The 20,291-nt window shown below is 42.1% G+C and overlaps 1 protein-coding gene and 1 long non-coding RNA gene across 7 annotated transcripts; one reads left to right on the top strand and one right to left on the bottom strand.

Moving 5' to 3' along the window:
- Positions 1 to 1,873: 1,873 nt before the first annotated feature.
- Positions 1,874 to 20,002, bottom strand: LOC109200721 (leukocyte elastase inhibitor). Of its 6 annotated transcripts, XM_019356316.2 has the most exons (13): positions 19,694 to 19,995; positions 19,178 to 19,359; positions 17,959 to 18,099; positions 17,499 to 17,616; positions 16,186 to 16,328; positions 15,579 to 15,656; positions 15,359 to 15,448; positions 13,056 to 13,236; positions 9,554 to 9,600; positions 9,308 to 9,394; positions 9,119 to 9,148; positions 8,991 to 9,032; positions 8,308 to 8,513 (listed from the first exon to the last, which is right to left on the bottom strand). In XM_019356316.2, exons 2-9 carry the CDS (start codon positions 19,352 to 19,354, stop codon positions 9,572 to 9,574), a joined length of 957 nt encoding a protein of 318 aa, XP_019211861.1. In that variant the 5' UTR covers positions 19,355 to 19,359; positions 19,694 to 19,995; the 3' UTR covers positions 8,308 to 8,513; positions 8,991 to 9,032; positions 9,119 to 9,148; positions 9,308 to 9,394; positions 9,554 to 9,571. The 6 variants fall into 6 exon arrangements, with proteins under 6 accessions (XP_025760832.1, XP_025760831.1, XP_025760833.1 ...); XM_025905047.1 differs by lacking the exons at positions 9,308 to 9,394; positions 9,554 to 9,600; positions 13,056 to 13,236; ... (5 more) ...; positions 19,178 to 19,359; positions 19,694 to 19,995 and adding exons at positions 1,874 to 2,789; positions 3,060 to 3,250; positions 3,352 to 3,506; ... (4 more) ...; positions 5,387 to 5,530; positions 6,129 to 6,326 and having other exon boundaries at positions 8,349 to 8,513; positions 9,119 to 9,264; XM_025905046.1 differs by lacking the exons at positions 9,308 to 9,394; positions 9,554 to 9,600; positions 13,056 to 13,236; ... (5 more) ...; positions 19,178 to 19,359; positions 19,694 to 19,995 and adding exons at positions 1,874 to 2,789; positions 3,060 to 3,215; positions 3,352 to 3,506; ... (4 more) ...; positions 5,387 to 5,530; positions 6,129 to 6,326 and having other exon boundaries at positions 8,349 to 8,513; positions 9,119 to 9,264.
- Positions 14,053 to 14,511, top strand: LOC109200723 (uncharacterized). The gene is made up of 2 exons (XR_002060866.1): positions 14,053 to 14,245; positions 14,325 to 14,511. It is a non-coding gene; the product is annotated as an uncharacterized LOC109200723 (long non-coding RNA).
- Positions 20,003 to 20,291: the final 289 nt, after the last annotated feature.

Raw genomic sequence — 20,291 nt, 5'->3', positions numbered from 1 at the left:
CTCCCACATAAACGCAAAGCAGGAGATGAAGCATCGCCAAATATGTTTCCAAACCAACTTCCTTCCAAGCCAAAGACAGGAAAATATGGTGAAGCATATCTTCCCTTTGGCTTCACCTGCACAAGTGCCAAGGTAGGTCTCCCCTGCAAAATTAGATTCCCTGCGTCGGGAGCACGCGCTGAGCTCTCCAAATCACGGACAAACAGTATCCCACATTCTTGATTTTTAGTTCACAAACACTTCTTGTAATAACTAACTACTCCTGACATTTTGGACATGTTAGCTCTTTATGCAGTAAAGTTACAGCGGGATACAAATAATATCAGGCTGATCCTGCCGTAATTTGTTCCCCCGGTTCAAATCACAGACAAACAGTATCCCACAGCTGTTTATGTGTTTAAACCCATTTTGCACAGAGAGACATTTTTTGAAAAATGTATTGATAGCAATGTTGAATATTATTACACAGGAAAAAAAAAACTACACGTAAAATAAAGTATTTTACGTGTAATAAAGTATTTTGTCTCTATCTGCCATTCTGCAATTCATCTCATGTAAACAATAACGTGGCGCACAGCGTGATGTGAAAAGAGGCACATACCTTTGACGTTGCGTGACGAACTCTGTAATCCTCGTCCACACGTAAACGCAAAAAAGGAGTTTTAAATAATCTCCGTTTTCGGTGAATCGCAACGCCGTTTACGTGTTGACGAAAAGCCCAAACGCATAGAAACAGCTGAGTTTTCAAAAATACCCGTGTAGGTGTGGACGCAGCGTAAAAGAGTTAGTAGTATATTTTATTACCACCTGTAATTTATTGCCGTTTACTTGCATTTGCTTAATTGTTTACTAAATGTTTGAGGTGTGAAATAAACCGCAATGGAGTTTGTAAACAAAATATGGGTGCGTGTGTTTGGAGGATGTGTTTGTGGGGGGGGGGGGTGGGGTGGGGGGGGGGCGCGAACATTTTTCTTGTAAAAAAAGGGGGGCCTGGCAAAAAAAAGTTTGGGAACCACTGGGATAGAGTGTTGTGGAAATGCAAGAAATAAATGTAACTATTCTATCATTACTATTACTATTGTTCCGTAACTCACGGCTTTTGTCACTACAGGAGCAAAGGGGTGTAACCCAGCTGATACCTCGGTGCTCTGATGACACCAACAGAAGTCACTCAGCCCCCGTAAACAGAGAAACCACACAGTTTATCCCTGTGGAAAGAAAATTACCACCATGAAGCAGCCAAAAAGACGACAACAAATTTACAGTGGGGACAGACCCTTTAGCTGTGATCAGTGTGGGAAGTCTTTTAATCAAATTAGTCATCAAATTAGTCACTTAAAAACACATCAGCTCATCCATGCTGGAGTTAGACCATTCGAGAAAGTCTCGCACTGTGTCAAGCGAATCCCCTACGCGACCACATAGTTCGCTCTAACAGTTCTTTATTCTGTTGCTTGTTCGCACAATACTCGGTTGCTTTTCAGCTGCAACCCCACACACAACAACCACCTCAGGTCCCGACACGTCTTATGCAGGGGAGGCGTGATGAACTGATGGAGCTGCAGTCTGTCCGCCTCCCCTGCAGCTGCGCCACAAACCACTCCCCGCTGCACAGACCCTATCTGGGAAACTGGTTCCAGAGCCTGAGCATTGTTTTGAAGCAAGCTACATTGTATCTAATCAGTATCTCTGATTCTGTTCCGATGTCCCGATTGTAATCAAACTGCAACAAAAACCATTAAACCCGTCTGTCAGCTGAGTTGTTGTGGCATGAATGTTCATCATGAATTGTTGAAAAATTGTAACAACAAAGTCTTAAGTATTTTTGTAATGGCTGAACGCAGTTTTTGCACAATTGAAAATGAGTGGGAGATGTAACAAAGGTGAATCTTTATTTAGGCTGTTGTCTGACTGCAGAATTACAAAGTCCATGAAATGAGGAGCCAAATGCAGAATGATAAAGTTCATGAGATTAAAAAGCAAATTAATTCCACTGTCCTTCATAAACAGAAGACACCACCATTTAAACACAGAAAGCCAACAAAACAGGTGCAGATGATCAATGACAATGAGAGAGGAGAGGGACGTAAAACTAAACATGAAACATGTTTCTGACAGTTGACCGCCAAAATAAAATGGGACACATCCGGTGCGAATATCAAACTAAAGAGGGAAACAGACACAGGGATAAACCCCGCGGAATAAAGACTCCAAACATGCTCAAGAACAAAAGAAGAGTATTAAACGATACTGTAAACACAGTGTACAAATGTTTGGACAAATTTACTTGTAATCAGAAGGTTTTTCAGAGCTGATTGCGTTTTTCTTCCCTAGTGCTCTTTTGAAATCTCTCTGTGATGATTTTTAATTTGAGATCGGATAACTCAGGCTTTCTGCTCCCTACTCCTCAGGCTGACTCTCTTCTAGGCTCTCCTGACTGTTCCCTTTACATGCTGATGATGTGTCTTGTAAATCTGGATCCCATTCCAGCAGGACGCTCCTCTTCTTCAGACAGTACCTCAGCTGCTCTCTCTCCTGACAGTCAGCTGTCCACCTCTGCATGGCCAGTCGAGCCAGCGCCGGCATTTGAGGCAGAGCTTGGAGCAGAGCGGGCAGCCAGGCTGAGCACGGAGCAGAGGTTAAAGGTCGCAAACTGACATCCACGTCTTCCAGAGAGCCCAGACCACCTGCTGCAAACAGACTGCACCAACCGTCGTCTCCGACCAAGCTGTTGTAGGACAGATCCAGTGCACGAAGTGAGGAGAGACAGCCCCGTCTGCACACGGCAGCTGCACAGAGGAAGAGGACCCATTGATAACTGATCACTTTGTCTGTTCACTTTACTGTTTTGTTCACAATGTTTCTGATGGAGACAAAAATAACACCCAATAGTTTCATTGTTTTGTTTTATACGACAGCTACAGATGCTGGCAGCATAAAATAAATGAAAGAAATATTAATTTCCTTCAGGCTTTACTTGTCTTAATATACATTTATGTAGCCTAATGATCCACTACAGACTAAAAAGAAAAAGTATAATGTCATTGTGTGTTAGTTACCCAGATGTTGCATGTCATCAGTGGTGAACTCGTAGCTGCAAAGATGGAGCTCGCTGACGACTGATGGCTGCAGAGCATCCAGTAGGAGCGCCAAGTGACCGCCAACCACTTTACACCAGGAAATATCCACCGTGCGCAGATAGGGCACCGCCAGGGCTGATGCATAAACACAAAGTTTTCACCATTTCAGGCTAGAGGGTGGAAGAGGTATTCGGGGAGAATGACTTGAAGGAAAACTTCTACAACTAAACAAGTGTGTGTGTGTGTGTGTGTGTGTGTGTGTGTGTGTTACCCAGGACTCGTTGCTCAGGTAGCAGCTGTTGAATGGCAGCCGCCTCATTTGTGTCACAGGGAGGGCGGAGACCAGCGGGTGGACCACACCTCCCACTTCCTTATTGGATGACACATCAAGCTCCGTCAGTGCAGTGAGAGAGGGCAGCACCTGGACTGGAAAACAACGAGTCACATGACTGCTGCAGCGTGCATGCGATTAGTGTCCGGCGTGTGAGATTCGTAGCAACTCACTCAGAGCCTCTAGATCATCTCGCATGAGGCAACACAGGTGGAGGTCGAGTCTCTCCAGGTGTGTGACGTGAGCCAGGTGAAAGGTGAGGCGGCTCAGTCCACCAGCTAGAAGTTTGTTACAGGACAGGTCCAGCTCTCCCACAGAGGGGAGGCAACGGAGTGAACCACCTGCAGGACAACCAGAGGTGTGGGGTTTTTTTTAATTTACCCCTCCGAGACTCCTAAAGGACATAAAACAAAAGTAGCAATAAAAAGGAAAAATCCAGAGATCTTTGTACCGAGAGCATCAAGGCTGTCAGGCGTTAGACCGCAGGCCTGCAGTCGAAGCGTGGTGAGGGAGGTGGCGTGAGAGAGAGAGCTGACCAATTCCCTGAAGCCACCAGTGTCCACTTCCTGTGTGAGCTGAGCATTACAAGAGACGTCCAGCTCTCAGTCTGGGCAGAGCAGCCACCATTCCTCCTGAGAGATTTATGAACAGGAAAACCTCATCCATACAAATGTATCAATGAAGAGACAGCAAAAAAACAGACAAGAAAATAATAAAACACCAACTGACAGCACTGTTAAAATGGATCCAAACTGCTACTCCTTATGTTCTGTTCTATAATATAACTATAATATATATCTATATAACTAATAATGAGGTCGGTGTAGGTAAACTAATCTTCAGCCCATCTTTTTACCCTTGAGTCTTTATCATCTCACAGAGAGGGGATATTCCTTATATGGTCATCGTTACCTCATAAAGTAAACAGAGTTCAGATAAATTAGCTAAAGCTATCCGCTCAAGACAGAATTTTTTTCTGTGAGTTAGTTTGAAATTTCTCTGTGAGCCAGTAAATCAAAATGAATGATCAAAGCTGTAAAACTGAGGGCTTATGCTCAGTGGATGAACTGTAGGGGTGAAGCACGACCCAATGTAAGATAAAGAAGGATTATTTGAATTGTAAATGATGCAAAGCTACTCTGTTCTATTCTACTTGAGGAATAAAACTATGGAGCTCGAAATGTGCTCCATAGATTTAAAGTTACTACCCAGCACTGTAGCATCGGCCGCAGTGAGCCGACAGGCCACCAGGTGGAGCTCCCTCAGTGATGGGTGAAGGTTCCCCAGCAGGCCTTGTAGACCACCGCCCCCAACGCCGCTGTTCCAGGACAAATCAAGAACTTCCAGAGCAGGGATGTGGCTGAGAGCTTCACCTGCACAAGACATGGAAAAATCCAACGACATGTGATCAGACAAAAGTTTTTTTGTCAAGGCAAGAGTGTGAACCATTCAGCAAAGCCTCATGGGAGCTGTAGTGAGGAAGGAAATCAAGAAAAAATAACTTGATTGCATAAAGAGGTTGTTCTGTTATAGCTATAAATAAGAATAAATAAAGCAGAGTCTGCACTGAAGATCCCACCAAGAGCAACAACGTCTTCGCTATTTAGCCTGCAGCTGCAGAGCCTCAGCGTCCTGACCTCGCCCACGTGTTGCAGATGAGACGTCAGAGCCGTCAGGGATCCACCGATCAACTCGTTCCAGGAGATGTCCATCTCTTCCACCTGGGGGAGGAACTGCAGCAACGTTGCTGAGAAGAAACGGCAAGAAAAACATCTGTCTGCCAGCTGACACCTTACAATGAAGTCACATTACTTTATTCAGACTTAATTTTAGATGCTCCGCCTCTTGAAATGAAGCTGCATCAACTAGCTGTCTGCTGGGCTCCGTTGTGTTTGTGCCTTTGGGAGTATTTTTAATGCAGTTATCTGACAGATACCGTGTCTGTCTTGTGTGACAGGTATGTGTGTTTTTGTACCAAGCTCCAGCAGGTCTGTAGCCGTCAGATCACAGTGAGCCAAACTGAGGCTCCTGCTGTCGCCTTTCTTCCCGAGTCTCTTCAGGAAAACACACACTCGACCCCAGCCGACGTCCCGCTTGCTCTCTGCTGACGTTGCAAAGCCTGAAACACACGATACACACCCACAGGCCTCAGCATGTCACTGTAACCTGATTTTCCACAGTAAACTCTATTTTCTTGAGCTCTGTATTTTGTTTCTGAACCTCTGATTTCACTCACCTTTTTTAAAAAAAATAAAGCAACCTCTTTATGCGTTCCTCTCTAAAAACTAGGACATGTTTGAAATACTAGGATTTTTCTCTCTTTCTCTCTTTTAAATTGTCATTTTTTATCTTTTAAGTCACTTTCTGTCCTGAATTGGTTGTCTAATGTGTATTTCTGCTGTTGTTTAAGGTCTCTGTATGGTTGCTTCTCCTAAACAGACTGGTTCGTATACAGCTTTTCTAGTTGAGCACTTAAAGCGCGTCATTCACCCGAGCGCTTTTTTTCTTCACATAAAGGCTTTCTATCTGACATTTACACTCCAATGGATGCAATCGGAGAGCAACTTGGGGTTAGCATCTATCCCGAGGATATTTGGCATGCAGTCCGGAGCAGTCAGGGCTCAAACCACCAACCTTCCCTCAGTGTAACCTTGAACTAAAAACCCATTAAAAAAAAATCTAAGTTAAAATCTCGTGCTGCTTTGAACAATACAAACCTGAGCTCGGTCCTCTGTCCTCTTTCATCTCCGACTCTCCGTCCTCGGGGATCCCAGGCCGGTCCGAGGTCCACGACAGGAAGCGTCCTAAGGGCTTCCTGTCTGAGGCCGTGCGCTTCCTGCAGATCTGACTCATGATAACAGCGAGAGGGGAACCTTTCCACCTGCTGCCACTGCCGTCCCGCCCCCGCTGACCATCTAATCAATGATAGGAGGAGAGAAAAGTTGAGTCTCGTCAAAAGTCACAATTTGATATTTGAGATTATTTAAGGGATGAGCGATGGATGGGGTTAGCTATAAATCCTGTGGTGTATGGACTGGTTCAAGCTACATACCTGTCCCTATAAAAACACTGAACCGCCTCTTCAGATACCAAATTAAATTACCAATTAAAAACGAAGAGGAATCATCATCATTACAGTGGTTTTGATTCCTATGTGCATATTTACAGGTTTATTAAATTTTAATTAATGTGAAAATATCTATTTATGACTTGCAGGGACAGAAAGTAGAGACCTATTCTGTTCTTCTTTATTTTCTGTCATATTTATCCTGTTCCTGTGTTAAACCTGCTGATAAAGAGGTCGGTGTGTGTAATGTAACACCTGAGGGCCTAAAGTTCAGTCTTCCGACTGATCCAAAAACACTCAGTTTTGCAGTTTTTTCAACTCTCTGTATGATGTAATAGAGAGGAGATATGCAGATACAGAAGCTTCACCCACTCCAGCTTACGAGCAGGAGCCAATCAAAAGTAAGCTGGCTTGAAGGGGGAGGGGTTTAATTGGTTTTCTTATAGATAGCCGATGAACCGATTCGGTTCACCAAAGCCCAGTATAGGCTAAAGAAGGGTTATTTTGAGCTGCCGGTCATGCCAAACTACTCTAGTATATTGGAATAAAAAATTGTGCTGGAAGCAGAATAGGTCCACCTTAAATAAGAAGTAAGAACAAATAAAAACAGGGATACTGAAAGTATGCAGTGTAGTGCAGGGTGTACGCAAGTGTTTGAATGCACTACCCGCGTATTTAGATATGAGCCTCTTCACTAAGTTTTCCTTTAGGAGTCCCCACAGAGGATCTGGATATCCGCTGGTTTTACTTTAGATATGTAAGTGTAATTTGATGCTGAATTTTTTTGTAGTAGAGTTTAAGGATTATGACTTTGACTTAGTACAGAATCTACCACTGCTAATTGTTTCTACACTAAAAAACAGTTTATCGATACAAAAACTGCGTTTCAACTCCTACGCAGACACTTTTCAGGCAGTGCGTGTGTAGTGGAGCACAGAGCTCACTATTTAAAAGAATACATGAATGAATATCTTTATTGTCATTGTCGCTTGAACAACTCATTTAAAACAAACATGCTGCCTCCTTCTTGGTCCAACTTGGACGAAAGCGAAAGCATTTGCCAAGAATGTTTTCATTAATCAATCGTGGCTCAAGAGTTGGGAGTTCGCCTTGTAATCGGAAGGTTGCCGGTTCGAGCCCTGGCTTGGACAGTCTCGGTTGTTGTGTCCTTGGGCAAGACACTTCACCCGTTGCCTACTAGTGGTGGTCAGAGGGCCCGGTGGCGCCAGTGTTCGGCAGCCTCGCCTCTGTCAGTGCGCCCCAGGGTGGCTGTGGCTACAATGTAGCTTGCCATCACCAGTGTGTGAATGGGTGGATGACTGGATATGTAAAGCGCTTTGGGGTCCTTAGGGACTGTTAAAGCGCTATATAAATACAGGCCATTTACCATTACAGGCCATTGGTCCAACTCGTAAAAATAATCCCTGGAAAGCACCTGCCTAACATAGGCTGTGTCCCAATTCAGGGTCTGCACGCTTGAAGTACACGCACTACGCGTACTACGTACGGTGCGTACGAGAAGTGCGGAAGTGAGAGGCTTGTGAAATGGGACGGTCTAGCCTTCGTCGTGCTGCTCAGGTTGCCTAGCAACCATGATACTAACCGCGAGAAACGTTACATACAGCATTGTTTAACAGAAATGAAGGAGAAAAAATGTTTTGTTGGTCATTCATTTTTGTCATGACATCACTTTGATTAGTTGAGTATCTGAGGCTGAGACCACGGGACTGTAAAACATGATTGTTGGGCTTCATTTCTGTACTGAACAGTCATTTTAAGATTAGTTAGTAAATAACAATTAGCTAATGTTGTTCATGCTCAGTGCTGACATCAGCAGTGATGTCATCGTAGTCTTCATCCAGTTCCTGACCTCTGCGATGCTGGGTCATCTCCATGGAGATGGCTAGTTTGATCAGTGTCTTCCTGCTGCAGCAGATGGACAGCAGCAGACCAGTGGAGATGCAGTACGGACAGAGAACCACTAGATGGCAGAAGAGTCTGAGCACAGACTCACAGGGAAGAAGAGGAGGACCATCTGAAGAAGGAAGAAGCAGAGGAGGAGTGTTGGTCAATTAAACACAGCACAGAGGAGCAGTGGTCAGCTCTGTCCCCTCACAGTAGGAAGGTTGCAACTGCTGATCCTGGATCAGCTGTGGAGGTGAGGCAGGTATCTGTGTGAGCTTTAGTTCAAATACTCTGAGCAGTCAATGAGAGCAGAAAAGCTCTGAGAACATTACACTGCATGACCCCCAACAGGCTGCTCAGGACCAAACATGAGGGGGATCTAAAATTCAATTCAATTTTATTTATATAGCACCAAATCACAACAACAGTCACCTCAAGGTGCTTTATGTAAATCTATCTAAATTATCTAAAAGGTGACGCAGACTGACAACATCTGTCCTGCTGCATCATGTCAGAGCTCCTCTAAGGAGTGCTTCTCTAATCAAGGAGGACTTTCCTCCCTCCTCCTCTTTCATGTATTAGTGTTTTTTCCTCATCATCAACTCACCTGCAGGAACAGTCAGAGCAGACAGCAGCAGCACACACACACCTGTAACAGGAGGACAGAGGTCACTGAGGGTCACCAAAGGTCAGAGGTCATCATGAGGACAGACAAGTGTAGGAACATCAGCTCACCTGCAGCAGTCAGCAGAAACAGGCCTGAAACTGAAGAACACACTGATCAAACGTCAAATGGTCACATGACCAAAGAGAACCATTCAGACTGCAGTGATTGGTTACTGTTCCCACACGTCAATACTCCACAGCACCCTCCAGTGGTGGAAACACAGATAATACATGTGGAGAAACATGAAGGAGACTCACAGCAGAGGCAGACGCTCCGTCTCAGACAGCTGTCACCCCCACAGCTCCACAGGTCTGCTCCTTCCTGTTGTTGTCAGACAGTTGGAGCTTTGTGATGGAGAGAACAAACACAATCCAGCTGCAGTTATTGATCCATCATCTGTTCATTGATTGACAGTTTGATGATGACTCCTGACATCAGAATGATGAAGATGGTTGAATGTGTGCTGCTTTGTTTTCATGAATCACATTAAAAAACACACTTACGCTTCCTCAGACCTGGTCTCAACCATCGGACTCCAGCAGGCTCCACCCTGAAAGGAAGAGGGGGTCAGACCAGCACAGTCAGCATGCACACATGGACATTACATGGCTCTCATACACATGAACATTCACAGTGTTCATCAAAGTGAAAGCCCGGGGGAATGAAATGTCTGTGGTGTCTGTTTTTTGTTAACAAGACTGTGTATCGTCTGCCTGAAGGAAGAAATGTGAACAGTTTATCTCCATGATGTGAAAGGTCTGTAGAGATGTGTTTGTCTCTCATTCTGGACCTTTACAGGTCCTGGATGGAGGAAAGACAGCACAGATGAGCCTCTCTAAAGACCTTATTGTCTGACCCCGTCATGCTTCATGACTGAGGCCAACCAGACAGTGATTGATGGAAACAGGACAGACTGGATGATGGCCATTTCTCCAGACTGCAGAGGGTTATATCTTTGAATGAGTTCTGACACATTCATCAACACCATATCTCCAGTCATTGGAGAAAATATCAGAGGAGAAAAAAGTCACATTTTTACTGGAAAAACCACAAACATGTTTAACCAATCATTTTGTACATTTTAAAAATGATGCACAAGTTTTGCAAACAACAACTATTTCCCTAAAAATGCAGCCGAGGCCTCAGGCAGTTTTTATACAACCATTTCAAACTATTTACAGAACAATCAGGTGTTCTGCATCAAATAAGAAGCCACACAAATGATTTGTGCCACTGCAAAAAATAGTTTGTTAAAAGGTCAGAGAGATAAGATGGAGCTAATCCATTCAGAGCTTTAAAGACAATCAACAAAATCTAGAAGTCGATTCTATGACGTACTGGTAACCAGTGTAAAAAGCTGGAAAAAGCTGGTTTTAATAACAGAATTTCTTTGTTTCTCAAATGAGAAAGAGCTATCGAGAAACACTCCTAAATCTTTTGCAAACAGAGTCCTGAACTTTTCCAGTGAGCCAAGGTCAACATTATCCGATAATGCTAACATTATTTTCCCTTGCATTATAACAATGTGAGCAGCTAATGCTAACACTATTTTCCCTTTCCTTATAACAGTGGTTCCCAAACTTTTTTTGCCAGGCCCCCCTTTTTTACAAGAAAAATGTCCCCCCCGCACAAACACATCCTCCAAACACACGCACCCATATTTTGTTTACAAACTCCATTGCGGTTTATTTCACACCTCAAACATTTAATAAACAATTAAGCAAATACAAGTAAACGGCAATAAATTACAGGTAGTAATAAAATATACTACTAACTCTTTTACGCTGCGTCCACACCTACACGGGTATTTTTGAAAACGCAGCTGTTTCTATGCGTTTGGGATTTTCGTCAACACGTAAACGGCGTTGTAATTCACCGAAAACGGAGATTATTTAAAACTCCTTTTTTGCGTTTACGTGTGGACGAGGAATACAGAGTTCGTCACGCAACGTCAAAGGTATGTGCCTCTTTTCACGTCACGCTGTGCGCCACGTTAATGTTTACATGTTTACATGAGATGAACTGCAGAATGGCAGATAGAGACAAAATACTGTTAATCTATCTGCAGTTTTTACACGCTTACATATACACACGCAGTTACTGTCTCTCCATTTAGAAAGGCAGAGGCGTCACGGTGTAATTATTTTACGTTTATTTTACACTTCACCCGTTGCCTACTGGTGGTGGTCAGAGGTGGCGCCAGTGTCCGGCAGCCTCGCCTCTGTCAGTGCGCCCCAGGGTGGCTGTGGCTACAACGTAGCTTGCCATCACCTGTGTGTGAATGGGCGGATGACTGGATGTGTAAAGCGCTTTGGGGTCCTTAGGGACTAGTAAAGCGCTATACAAATACAGGCCATTTTTACCATTTTGTATCCCACTGTAACTTTACTGCATAAAGAGCTAACATGTCCAAAATGTCAGGAGTAGTTATTACAAGAAGTGTTTGTGAACTAAAAATCAAGGATGTGGGATACTGTTTGTCCGTGATTTGGAGAGCCCAGCGTGTGCTCCCGACGCAGAGAAACTAATTTTGCAGGGGAGGCCTACCTTAGCACTTGTGCAGGTGAAGCCAAAGGGAAGATATGCTTCACCATATTTTCCTGTCTTTGGCTTGGAAGGAAGTTGGTTTAGAAACATATTTGGCGATGCTTCATCTCCTGCTTTGCGTTTGTGTGGGAGCCCCGTCAAAAACCTGTCCATTATGCTAGCAGTGTCCAAGCGCTCTTTTTTTTCTTTTTTTCTTTTCATTACATAATCATGAGATCTATTTCGACCACAATAACTGAGCAGGCTTGGTCACTGCTGTTATCCTTTAATGCAATAGTACTTGAATGGCTGCAATGGCTCTGCGCCCCCCTAGGGGGCGGGCCCCACACTTTGGGAACCTGTGCCTTATAACAATGTGAGCAGCTAGTGCTACGTAGGATGATGTTAGCAGCTAATGTTATTTTGATGTGAATTAGCATTATGCGCTAATGCTAACACTGTTTTCCCTTGGGTTATAACAATCGGAGCAGCTAATGCTAAATAGGCCGCAATTAGCGCCTACGTCTAATTTAAGGCAAATACGCATTACAACCTAATGCTCATATCGTAGCATTATCCGATAATGGTAACACTGTTTTCCCTTACTAACAATGAGAGTAGCTAATGCTAATACGTTTTCCCTTGGTTTACAACGATGTGAGGAGTTTATGCTAAGTAGGCTGCCATTAGCAGCTAATGCTAATACTGTTTTGCCTTGCTTTCTACCACATGAGCAGTTAATGCTAAGTAGGCCACTTTGCTATGCTCAGGATTTGTGTGCTCTGACAAACTCTACATTCACAGCTGAATCGTCAATGTGTTCTCAAGTATATATTTTTTGTTATTGTGTCAAACAACAGAATGAGAATGAAATATTGATTTTAACACAGCCCATTAGCAGCATTAGCTTATCAGAGTTTCCAGTATTTAAGCTTCCATTTCCAAATGTTAGCTGCTCCTGTAGTTACACTCAGTAGCACAGGAACAGAGCGGGAGGGAGAGACAGAGAAAGAGAGCCAGGGACAACAACGTCACATTAGAAAGGTATAGTAATCATCCACAACTATTTTCAGTTGCAGATGATAAAGGATTCAGAAAGTTTATTCATGCAGGCCCATATGACAAAGAATATGCATGTTCTTTTTGTTTTCATATTTTAATTTATATTTAATTGTGTTGTGGTTTGCAGTGTTTTGTGTTGTTTCACTTTAAATTTGTTTAAAAGGAAAAAGCTGAAAATTTAAATAGTTAAAAGTTGAAATGTGAATAATTGGTTTTTGTATTATATGATTTATTTATTACATTTTATGTGAAGTGAATAAATAAATGTCTATTTATGGTAGTATGATCATCAAACAAAACAAACAATCTCCTGAAATAAGCAGCTCCATGGTCTTTTGGAGAACTCTTTCACTGCTGGAGCATTGTTGCTCTACACTCTGTTCATAAACATCAATAAACTGCAAACGTATGTCTCACCAGAGAAGTCACTCTTTGTGTGATCAAAGACGTCCACCATGCTCATGCTGCTCAGGACTGTGTTCAGGTCATACGTCTCCTCCAGTGTAAACTGAGGCAGCCTCACATCAAGACAACATGTACTCATCTGGCCTGGATGAGTCCAAGCTACAAATTTCTCATAGGTCAGCTCCTTCTCCAGCTGGGATGGAAACAATATCACTTATTAGAGATTGTGTGTGTGTGTGTGTTGTTTATGTGTATTGGTGGATGTGCACAACTAGTCAAGTAATCATTGCTATTGTCACTAGTTAGTATCAGATGTACTAGTAATTTAATCAGTTTTACTGTTTACATTTTATTGATAAAGTAAATTTACCAATAAATTGTACTTTTTTGTGTCCTAAATGTTATGCAGCCATCTGCCGCCAAATAGAGCACTGTTGTTGAGAAATGCCATAAATTCGTTAATCTTGGCCTGACCTTTTTGTTAACATTATTTTATTTAATTACCTATTATTGCTACTTAACCTCCTAAGACTCGAACTCTTCCACAGCATGAATTTTTTAATTTCTCTTTGATATTTGGGTTGATTGGGACCCGATGAATGTAAAAATAAAGAATTACCAGATTTTTATTTTTTTTTACCTAATTTTTGTTTTTAAGGAAAATGAGAGCCACATATGAGGATATTTTTTTAAAATGTCGATAGAACAGTAGCAGTATAATGTCCTCGTTAGTCGATATCAGGCCCTTGTAGAGCAAAATTGAGTATTTTGGTCTAAATAACCCAAAATGTGATGTCCACATTAGTGGACGCCAGGTCCTAGGAGGTTAAAGATGAAAAAAATAGGACCGGCTGTCATGGTCTGGGTGAGTGAGTAACTTTCCACAGTATCAGTTCTCCTCCTCTGGGTGGAGCCCTTCTTGCCCCTCCCCGTTCCTCAGCTGCGGGCAATTATTCTGCAGTATTTAGGAGCAACCACACAATGAGTCTTCACCAGATTGTCTGCTAACCTCATCGGCACCTGGACTCGTCATCCAAACCCTGCCATAGTCACGATTCTGGATTCCGGTCAGCTGCTGCTTAATCCTTTTCAGGCAAACTGCCATTCACACCAGCCTTCCTCCCTGCGCACCTGTAAAGGACTCGGTACTCGCTCGGACCTCGCCTCACCTCCACCTCCAGCTTATCCCCGCCTGCGAACACGTAAGCCATCTCAGCTTATAAAACTGGGAAACTCTCACAACTCCTTGGACCGTTCTGATTATCCTGTCCTTCGTTTCAGTGACCCTGGTCTGCCACAGTTTCCACCTGCCCCACTCCAGCCCTCAGCAGTTTAGTGACCTGACAGTTCCATGCTTAGCCTAAGCCCAGCACTTCACAGACACCACGCTTGTGCACAAAGTTTAATCTTGTTTTTGTCTTGAGTATCTAAGTTAGGAATTCTTGTAAATAAAAGTTTTTGCAAATCATTTCAAGCCTCCGGTCTTTTGGTTCTGCGCATGAGTCCATTCCACTTCACAGGGCCATGACACCGGCAACCGACGGAAAATCGCTTTCTCTGAAAGGAGTTTAGTTATTCAAAAAAGGCTCAGAGTAGAGCTGCTACTCCTTGAAAGGAGACAGCTAAGGGGGCACCTCCAGGGTAAGGTGTTCCCACCAGGCATACACTGTGACCTGCTGGAGAGAATATATCTATCAGCCAGACTGGAAACACTTTGATATTTCACCAGATAAGCTGGAGGAGAGAGGGATGTTTGGACTTCTCTGCTTCGGCTGCTGTCCCTGCTACCCAACATCAGATAAGCACAAGAAAATGGATGGATGATTTATTGTTTTCATATTTTAAATTTAAACTTTTATTGAAGTGATTGTCATGAATTCTCAAACGACATCCATCATACATATGCATGGCACAATGTGCCACACTTTTCAGCCGCAGTTTATTCATTTTTCAGTTGTTACTTTTTCATATTTCAGTAATGAATGAGCATCTTTAGTAGAAACATGTTTTCATATCATAGTTAATATATTTCAAATGTTTTTCTTCTTTGTCATCTGTTTGAAGGATAACGTGTAGTGTAAATGTGCGATGTGAGATCCTGCACAGTTAAGCAGCATGATTCATTCAAGAATGTCATTAAAAGTTTCAAATCACTTTGTTTACACAGTTTTTGACGTCAAGCAGTTTTCAAATTTCACTTAATATCTGGGTGTTTGTCAGTTTTAGACATTTTCGGTTAGTCTGAGTTTTTTTTCTTTATGTAGTTGACTAAGAAATGAGTCACCAGGAACATCCCGAGTGTGTAAGTGTTCTACCTTCTCCAGTCCTGTTGTATCATCCTCGATCTCTGCAGGTAAAAAGATGAGCATGCTCACTTCCTCCCCACTGTAAGGCATCTCTAGAATCTGTCCAGCAGAGGGTGTCAAACATTACTGCACATAAATCTACTGATACACATACATTGCAATCACTCAGTCTCTCAGTGAAATCTGATTATGCAGTGATTTATATCAATATGATAAATATGATGGTTACTTTGCAGTTTGCTTCTTCGATGAAGGTACACGCAAAGTCTTCTTCCTGTTTCATCATCTTCACAGCCTTTGAGTCATTCTGAAGACAAAAGAAATTACATTTGGCCTAAAAAAAACATTTTTTTAATATATTCGTTGAAATATTTCTTGGATGCAAAAATGAATTAAATGACTCTGAAAATGAAAGAGACAAAAATTTGCCTTTGAAGCTGTGTGTCATGAATACTTATTCCCAGTCACAGATGTATTCTCATGACTTTTATTAAAGTAGTTTTTATCTCACACTGGGCCTTAATGCAGTCTCACATTAATAATTTTAGCTCCTCATCTTTAAAGCTCCTCCCTCTTGAGGCCATTTTGATTGGCTGTCCCTCTTTAACAGAGGCGGAGAGGCCAATATCTGACATCTCACGCAGAGGTAAGAGCAGAAAAACTGAAACCGATCCTTTAGAGCAGTCTGAAATCTGAGCTTCGGCTCACAGATATTACTTGTATATTTGCTCATGATTTGAAACTGTCCATGTTGACCAACCACAACTGCAATGGTATATAGACTTTACAAGGTTATAGTTTCATAGTCAGTGTTCTGTTTTTATGAGCACTTTTACCTTCTTGAGCCAAAATTGAGCATCATAAGTTTCAGACCACGAGAAATCTTTAATCCAGCTGCCTCTGAAGTGGGTGGCAGTGAACAACACCAGCCTGGTCAGTTCATTCAAATCATCTTCATCCACCACCTCTGTGATGTTACCTGGTGAACAAAGTAAAACCAAATGTAAACATTGAGAAGTAAAGCCTCCAAGACTGCAGCAAAGTTTTCATCCACAAATCTATGAAAACATGATGGACCCCACACTCTTTCAGCCTTTGTAGGCTAGAGAAACATGATGAGTTTTACAAATGCTGTTTAATCGAAGTATATTCTCTGACTATTGGTGAAACCTGAAGATATTATTCATCAGCACAACATGTGAATATTTAGAACAAGTAAGGATGCAGAGCAATTCTGGCTAATCACTACAGCACACATGTAACAACTCATTATTGAAGTACTTCAAAATTCTGCTTTTTCTACACGAGATAAGATAAACGAGGTAAGCAGGTAAAGTTACATTCATGTGCTGTTCCACAAGATGGCGCTCCTCTCTATAAATTCCTTCATACACACCCTCAATGCTCTGCATATACTTGAGCTTAGCTTTCAGTCAAGGTCAACACATCTGTATCTGGATGTAAACAAAGTATTCTGGTGCCTGGCAGCCACCTTGGAAGTGAATGAGACTACCATTAATGCTATGCCAGCACAAACAGGCAGGGAGCCAAAAATGCTTTTCATAGAAGGAAAGAGTTAATATTAAAATCTGATGGTATTTTAAGCTGTGCTGTAGTCCAACTTTCACAGAACTCATTAAACTCAACTGCCTAAACTCATATTGACCTAAGACATTGGGACAGGACGACTTTGAGATAAAATATCAAATGAAGATACATAAACAAGAAGATTAAAAATATATGAGAAGCAGCAGTGAGTGGGTTTGGCTGAAAAGAAACAAGTAAACAGAGGACTGTACAGACACTGAGGAAGGTGGTTCTGGGATCCAGAGATCACTGCTGAAACAGCTTGACCCACTGTGGGTTAAATCAGGAATAACGGTGGAAGGAGCCCTTTGACAAACCCTGGTCATAGGTCTGTAAAGCTTTTTCACTCTTTAAAACTATCTTAAGTACATCTACCATCACTTCTGAACACCAGAAGGAAAAAAAAACATGTATTCAGTATTTTCATGGTATCCTTACAGGTGCACACTCCTCCCCTTAGAGGGACTTAGCAGGAGCAGTGAGTCCTGCTTATGAAAAACATGTGAACTTGAACTGGACATTAGATGAAGTGATTGTGTGTACATGTGTAAATGTGATCCACCTGGTGTGTGTTGCTGCACCCAGTTGTTGACATCAATCCTGACCTCTTCAGACCTGCTCTTGAAGTCCACAGACTCCAGCTCTGTGCTGTAATGTTTCTTGCTTTGTATTAAGAATTCCTGAAACCACAGACGACACATTTATAAATTCACTCCAGCAAAGTCTCTGACATCACTGATTCTGATTTACTTCAGGCTGGCATATTAAGAAAACACAGTTATAATCACATGATCACACATGCCTCATATCACTAACACACTTACAGATTCTGGTCAGTCAGAACCATCTGAGGAGCCAGAGGAGTACAATGAGAGTTTCTACTTTACTTGCTTACATGTTGACCTGCTGCTCTCATCATCCTTCTCTACAGAACTCACAGCATTTCTGTCTCTGCCTCTCATTGACTCCAAAACACACGAGCTCATGAAGAATCACACTCTACATAAGAAGAAGAAACAGACCTGAGTAAAGGGGCAGGACTTCTCTCTGTACAGTCTGTTAGCAACAGTGAAGGTAAATCGAGCATCTGTCCTGTTGAGTTCAGTGAGAAGTTTGGCAAAGCTGCTGTGAACATCACCCCAACAATCCCCAGTTTGCAAGCACTGTGGACAAAACACATTAGTGGATTCAAAGAAGGACTCAGAAGGAAAATACTGGACTGGATCTAACAAGAAAGAAAGAAAATCAAACTAACTTTTGATTTTCTTTCTTTGTTGTTAGATCATTTGTTAGCGTTTGTTTCCTCTGAGTGCCCAACTTCTTCAACATACCCAGGGAACCTTTCTGTTATCTGGATTCACTTAGCCTGACATCGGCAATAAGTGCTCACAACAGCCCTGCGTTTCCATCTTCACTATCCAATAAAAGGCACAAATAACAAAAGACAGACCTTACTTTGTCACAGCCTAAAGGAGACACAGAAATCACTTTAGTTTCTCAACAAACAAAAGTGAAATTAATTTTATTGATCGACAAGGTTTTCTTAGTATGTGTTTCACTCTCCTAACCTCTTTGTAGTAACAGTATGTAACTGTAACCTTCTTTTAAAACTTTCTGAGTGTGTGAAAATGGGGAAAAACAACAAATTGTAAGCTGTATTCAAGCTCACTTTGTGTCTTCATTCATATCAGGCTGGTCCCTACATGACTGTGGTAACTCAGCTTCCTACAGATGAACAGACAAAGACTGTATCCACACAATGGAGCTGTTATTATTTTGTGTATTTCTCAAAGTTAGTAGGAAGACTGTTTGTGCAGCATTGATCCCGTTGGAAAGATTTTAACTTTCTGTCAATAAATCTCAGAAAACTGGTTTGGTTTCAGTCTCAGTTTATTTTTCCACATTACTCTGGAGTTACTTTGCTCATTTATGTTGTCATGTTGACTTGAGTTTAGTTCATTTAGCTTCTTTTTAGGGTCCAATATCATCACTTTTGTATGACTCCCTGTGCCCTCATGTCTAACCAGCTCAGTCGCTCACATTAGGTTTCAGACTATAATAATATCACACTGATACACTGGAGACAAGTCAGGGTCATTTATACAGTTATAATGGTCACAGTGGTTTCCAGCAGCTGCTCAAATTAACACCAGAGCATCCTGCATGTGTTAAATGAGTACCACTACAATAACTATTCTGCACTATAATTTTAGTGTTTGTGTGTGAGCGTGTGTACTGTACCTCTGACATCTGTGTGGCTGTGTTGCCTCTGGCCCCCAGCATCACCATAGCCAGGGCTGAAGAGATGCTGAACGGGGAGAAAAAGATGTTTCCCGTCTTGTTGTTGTTGCTCAGCTGTTTGAACAAAGCCAGAGAGAAGGCACTGTTGGCCTCTGACAGAGAGATTGCAGAGCCCATTGTTTCTGGGGCCGGGGGTGGCAGAAAGGGGGCAGTGAGTTGTTTAATGCACCAAGCAAGATTAATTAAATCTAACTGAGGTTCACTTTACCTAAAAACTACAAAAACTATAATGGCTGTTATTCAGGGTTTTTGTTTAAATGATATCCTACATGGTGTGTATGTAGATTTAGTCACAAAGCTTCCAGATAAGTGCTGAAAGGGTTAGCATTACTCTTTGAGTGCACATGGAAAAAAATCTACAGTATAATAGGATTACAGTTACAAACAGAAATGTAAATATAGCATATAGTACATTTGGAAAAACTGAATAAAGTTACTTGACTTAGCGACACGCACTTTTCTTTCATCTTCAGATGGTGAGGAATTTTTCTGGCTTCTGCTTGAAGCGTTTTTGCTGTTTGTTTGTTTTTTACCCGGGATGGGGGGCCCACATGACCTAAATGTCTTTGGGAAGTATTGTCATTGTAGCTGGGATAGGCTCCAGCCTCTTCATGCTCAACAAATCAGAGTGGTTTGTATTGAAGCATGCTGCTACAAGCCCAAAACAGCATTAAGGGCAATGCCAGTTGCTGGCACATTTTGTTCTCACTAAGAACTGAACTGCACTTTTCATTTTCTTTACAGCCACACAGACAAAATAAATACATAAATAAATACAAGAATGCTTTCCATGGTTCAGTGTATTACTGCTAATCTTTGTGTTTAAAAAAAAAATATGTTAAAATGGTTAAAACCAATTACAGTGAGTTAACTTTACTTTATTTCTCTCGTTATATTTTTAAAATGAAAGAAACGTTTGGGTTTCCAAAGCTAGTTCCCAGGTGGTATAGATAGATAGAGTATAAACATACAGGTGAACCTCTACATCATCTCCACACCTAACAAACTAACAGCGTCCAACACAAAAGTTAACACTAAGCAATTTCATTTTGTA

The sequence above is a fragment of the Oreochromis niloticus genome, unplaced genomic scaffold (assembly GCF_001858045.2).
Source record: "Oreochromis niloticus isolate F11D_XX unplaced genomic scaffold, O_niloticus_UMD_NMBU tig00008269_pilon, whole genome shotgun sequence".
NCBI lineage: Eukaryota > Metazoa > Chordata > Actinopteri > Cichliformes > Cichlidae > Oreochromis > Oreochromis niloticus.
Note: the sequence above shows the minus strand (reverse complement) of the source record. Positions and strands in the feature narration are given on the sequence as shown.

Excerpts from the sequence above, each read along its gene's own strand:
- LOC109200721 (XM_019356315.2), bottom strand. The coding sequence starts at position 19,354 with ATGGGCTCTGCAATCTCTCTGTCAGAGGCCAACAGTGCCTTCTCTCTG. Across the intron at positions 17,617-17,958 it reads AGTCCTGCCCCTTTACTCAG|GAATTCTTAATACAAAGCAA; the intron begins GTCTGTTTCTTC and ends CTGTGGTTTCAG. Across the intron at positions 16,329-17,498 it reads GGTGCAGCAACACACACCAG|GTAACATCACAGAGGTGGTG; the intron begins GTGGATCACATT and ends TTTGTTCACCAG.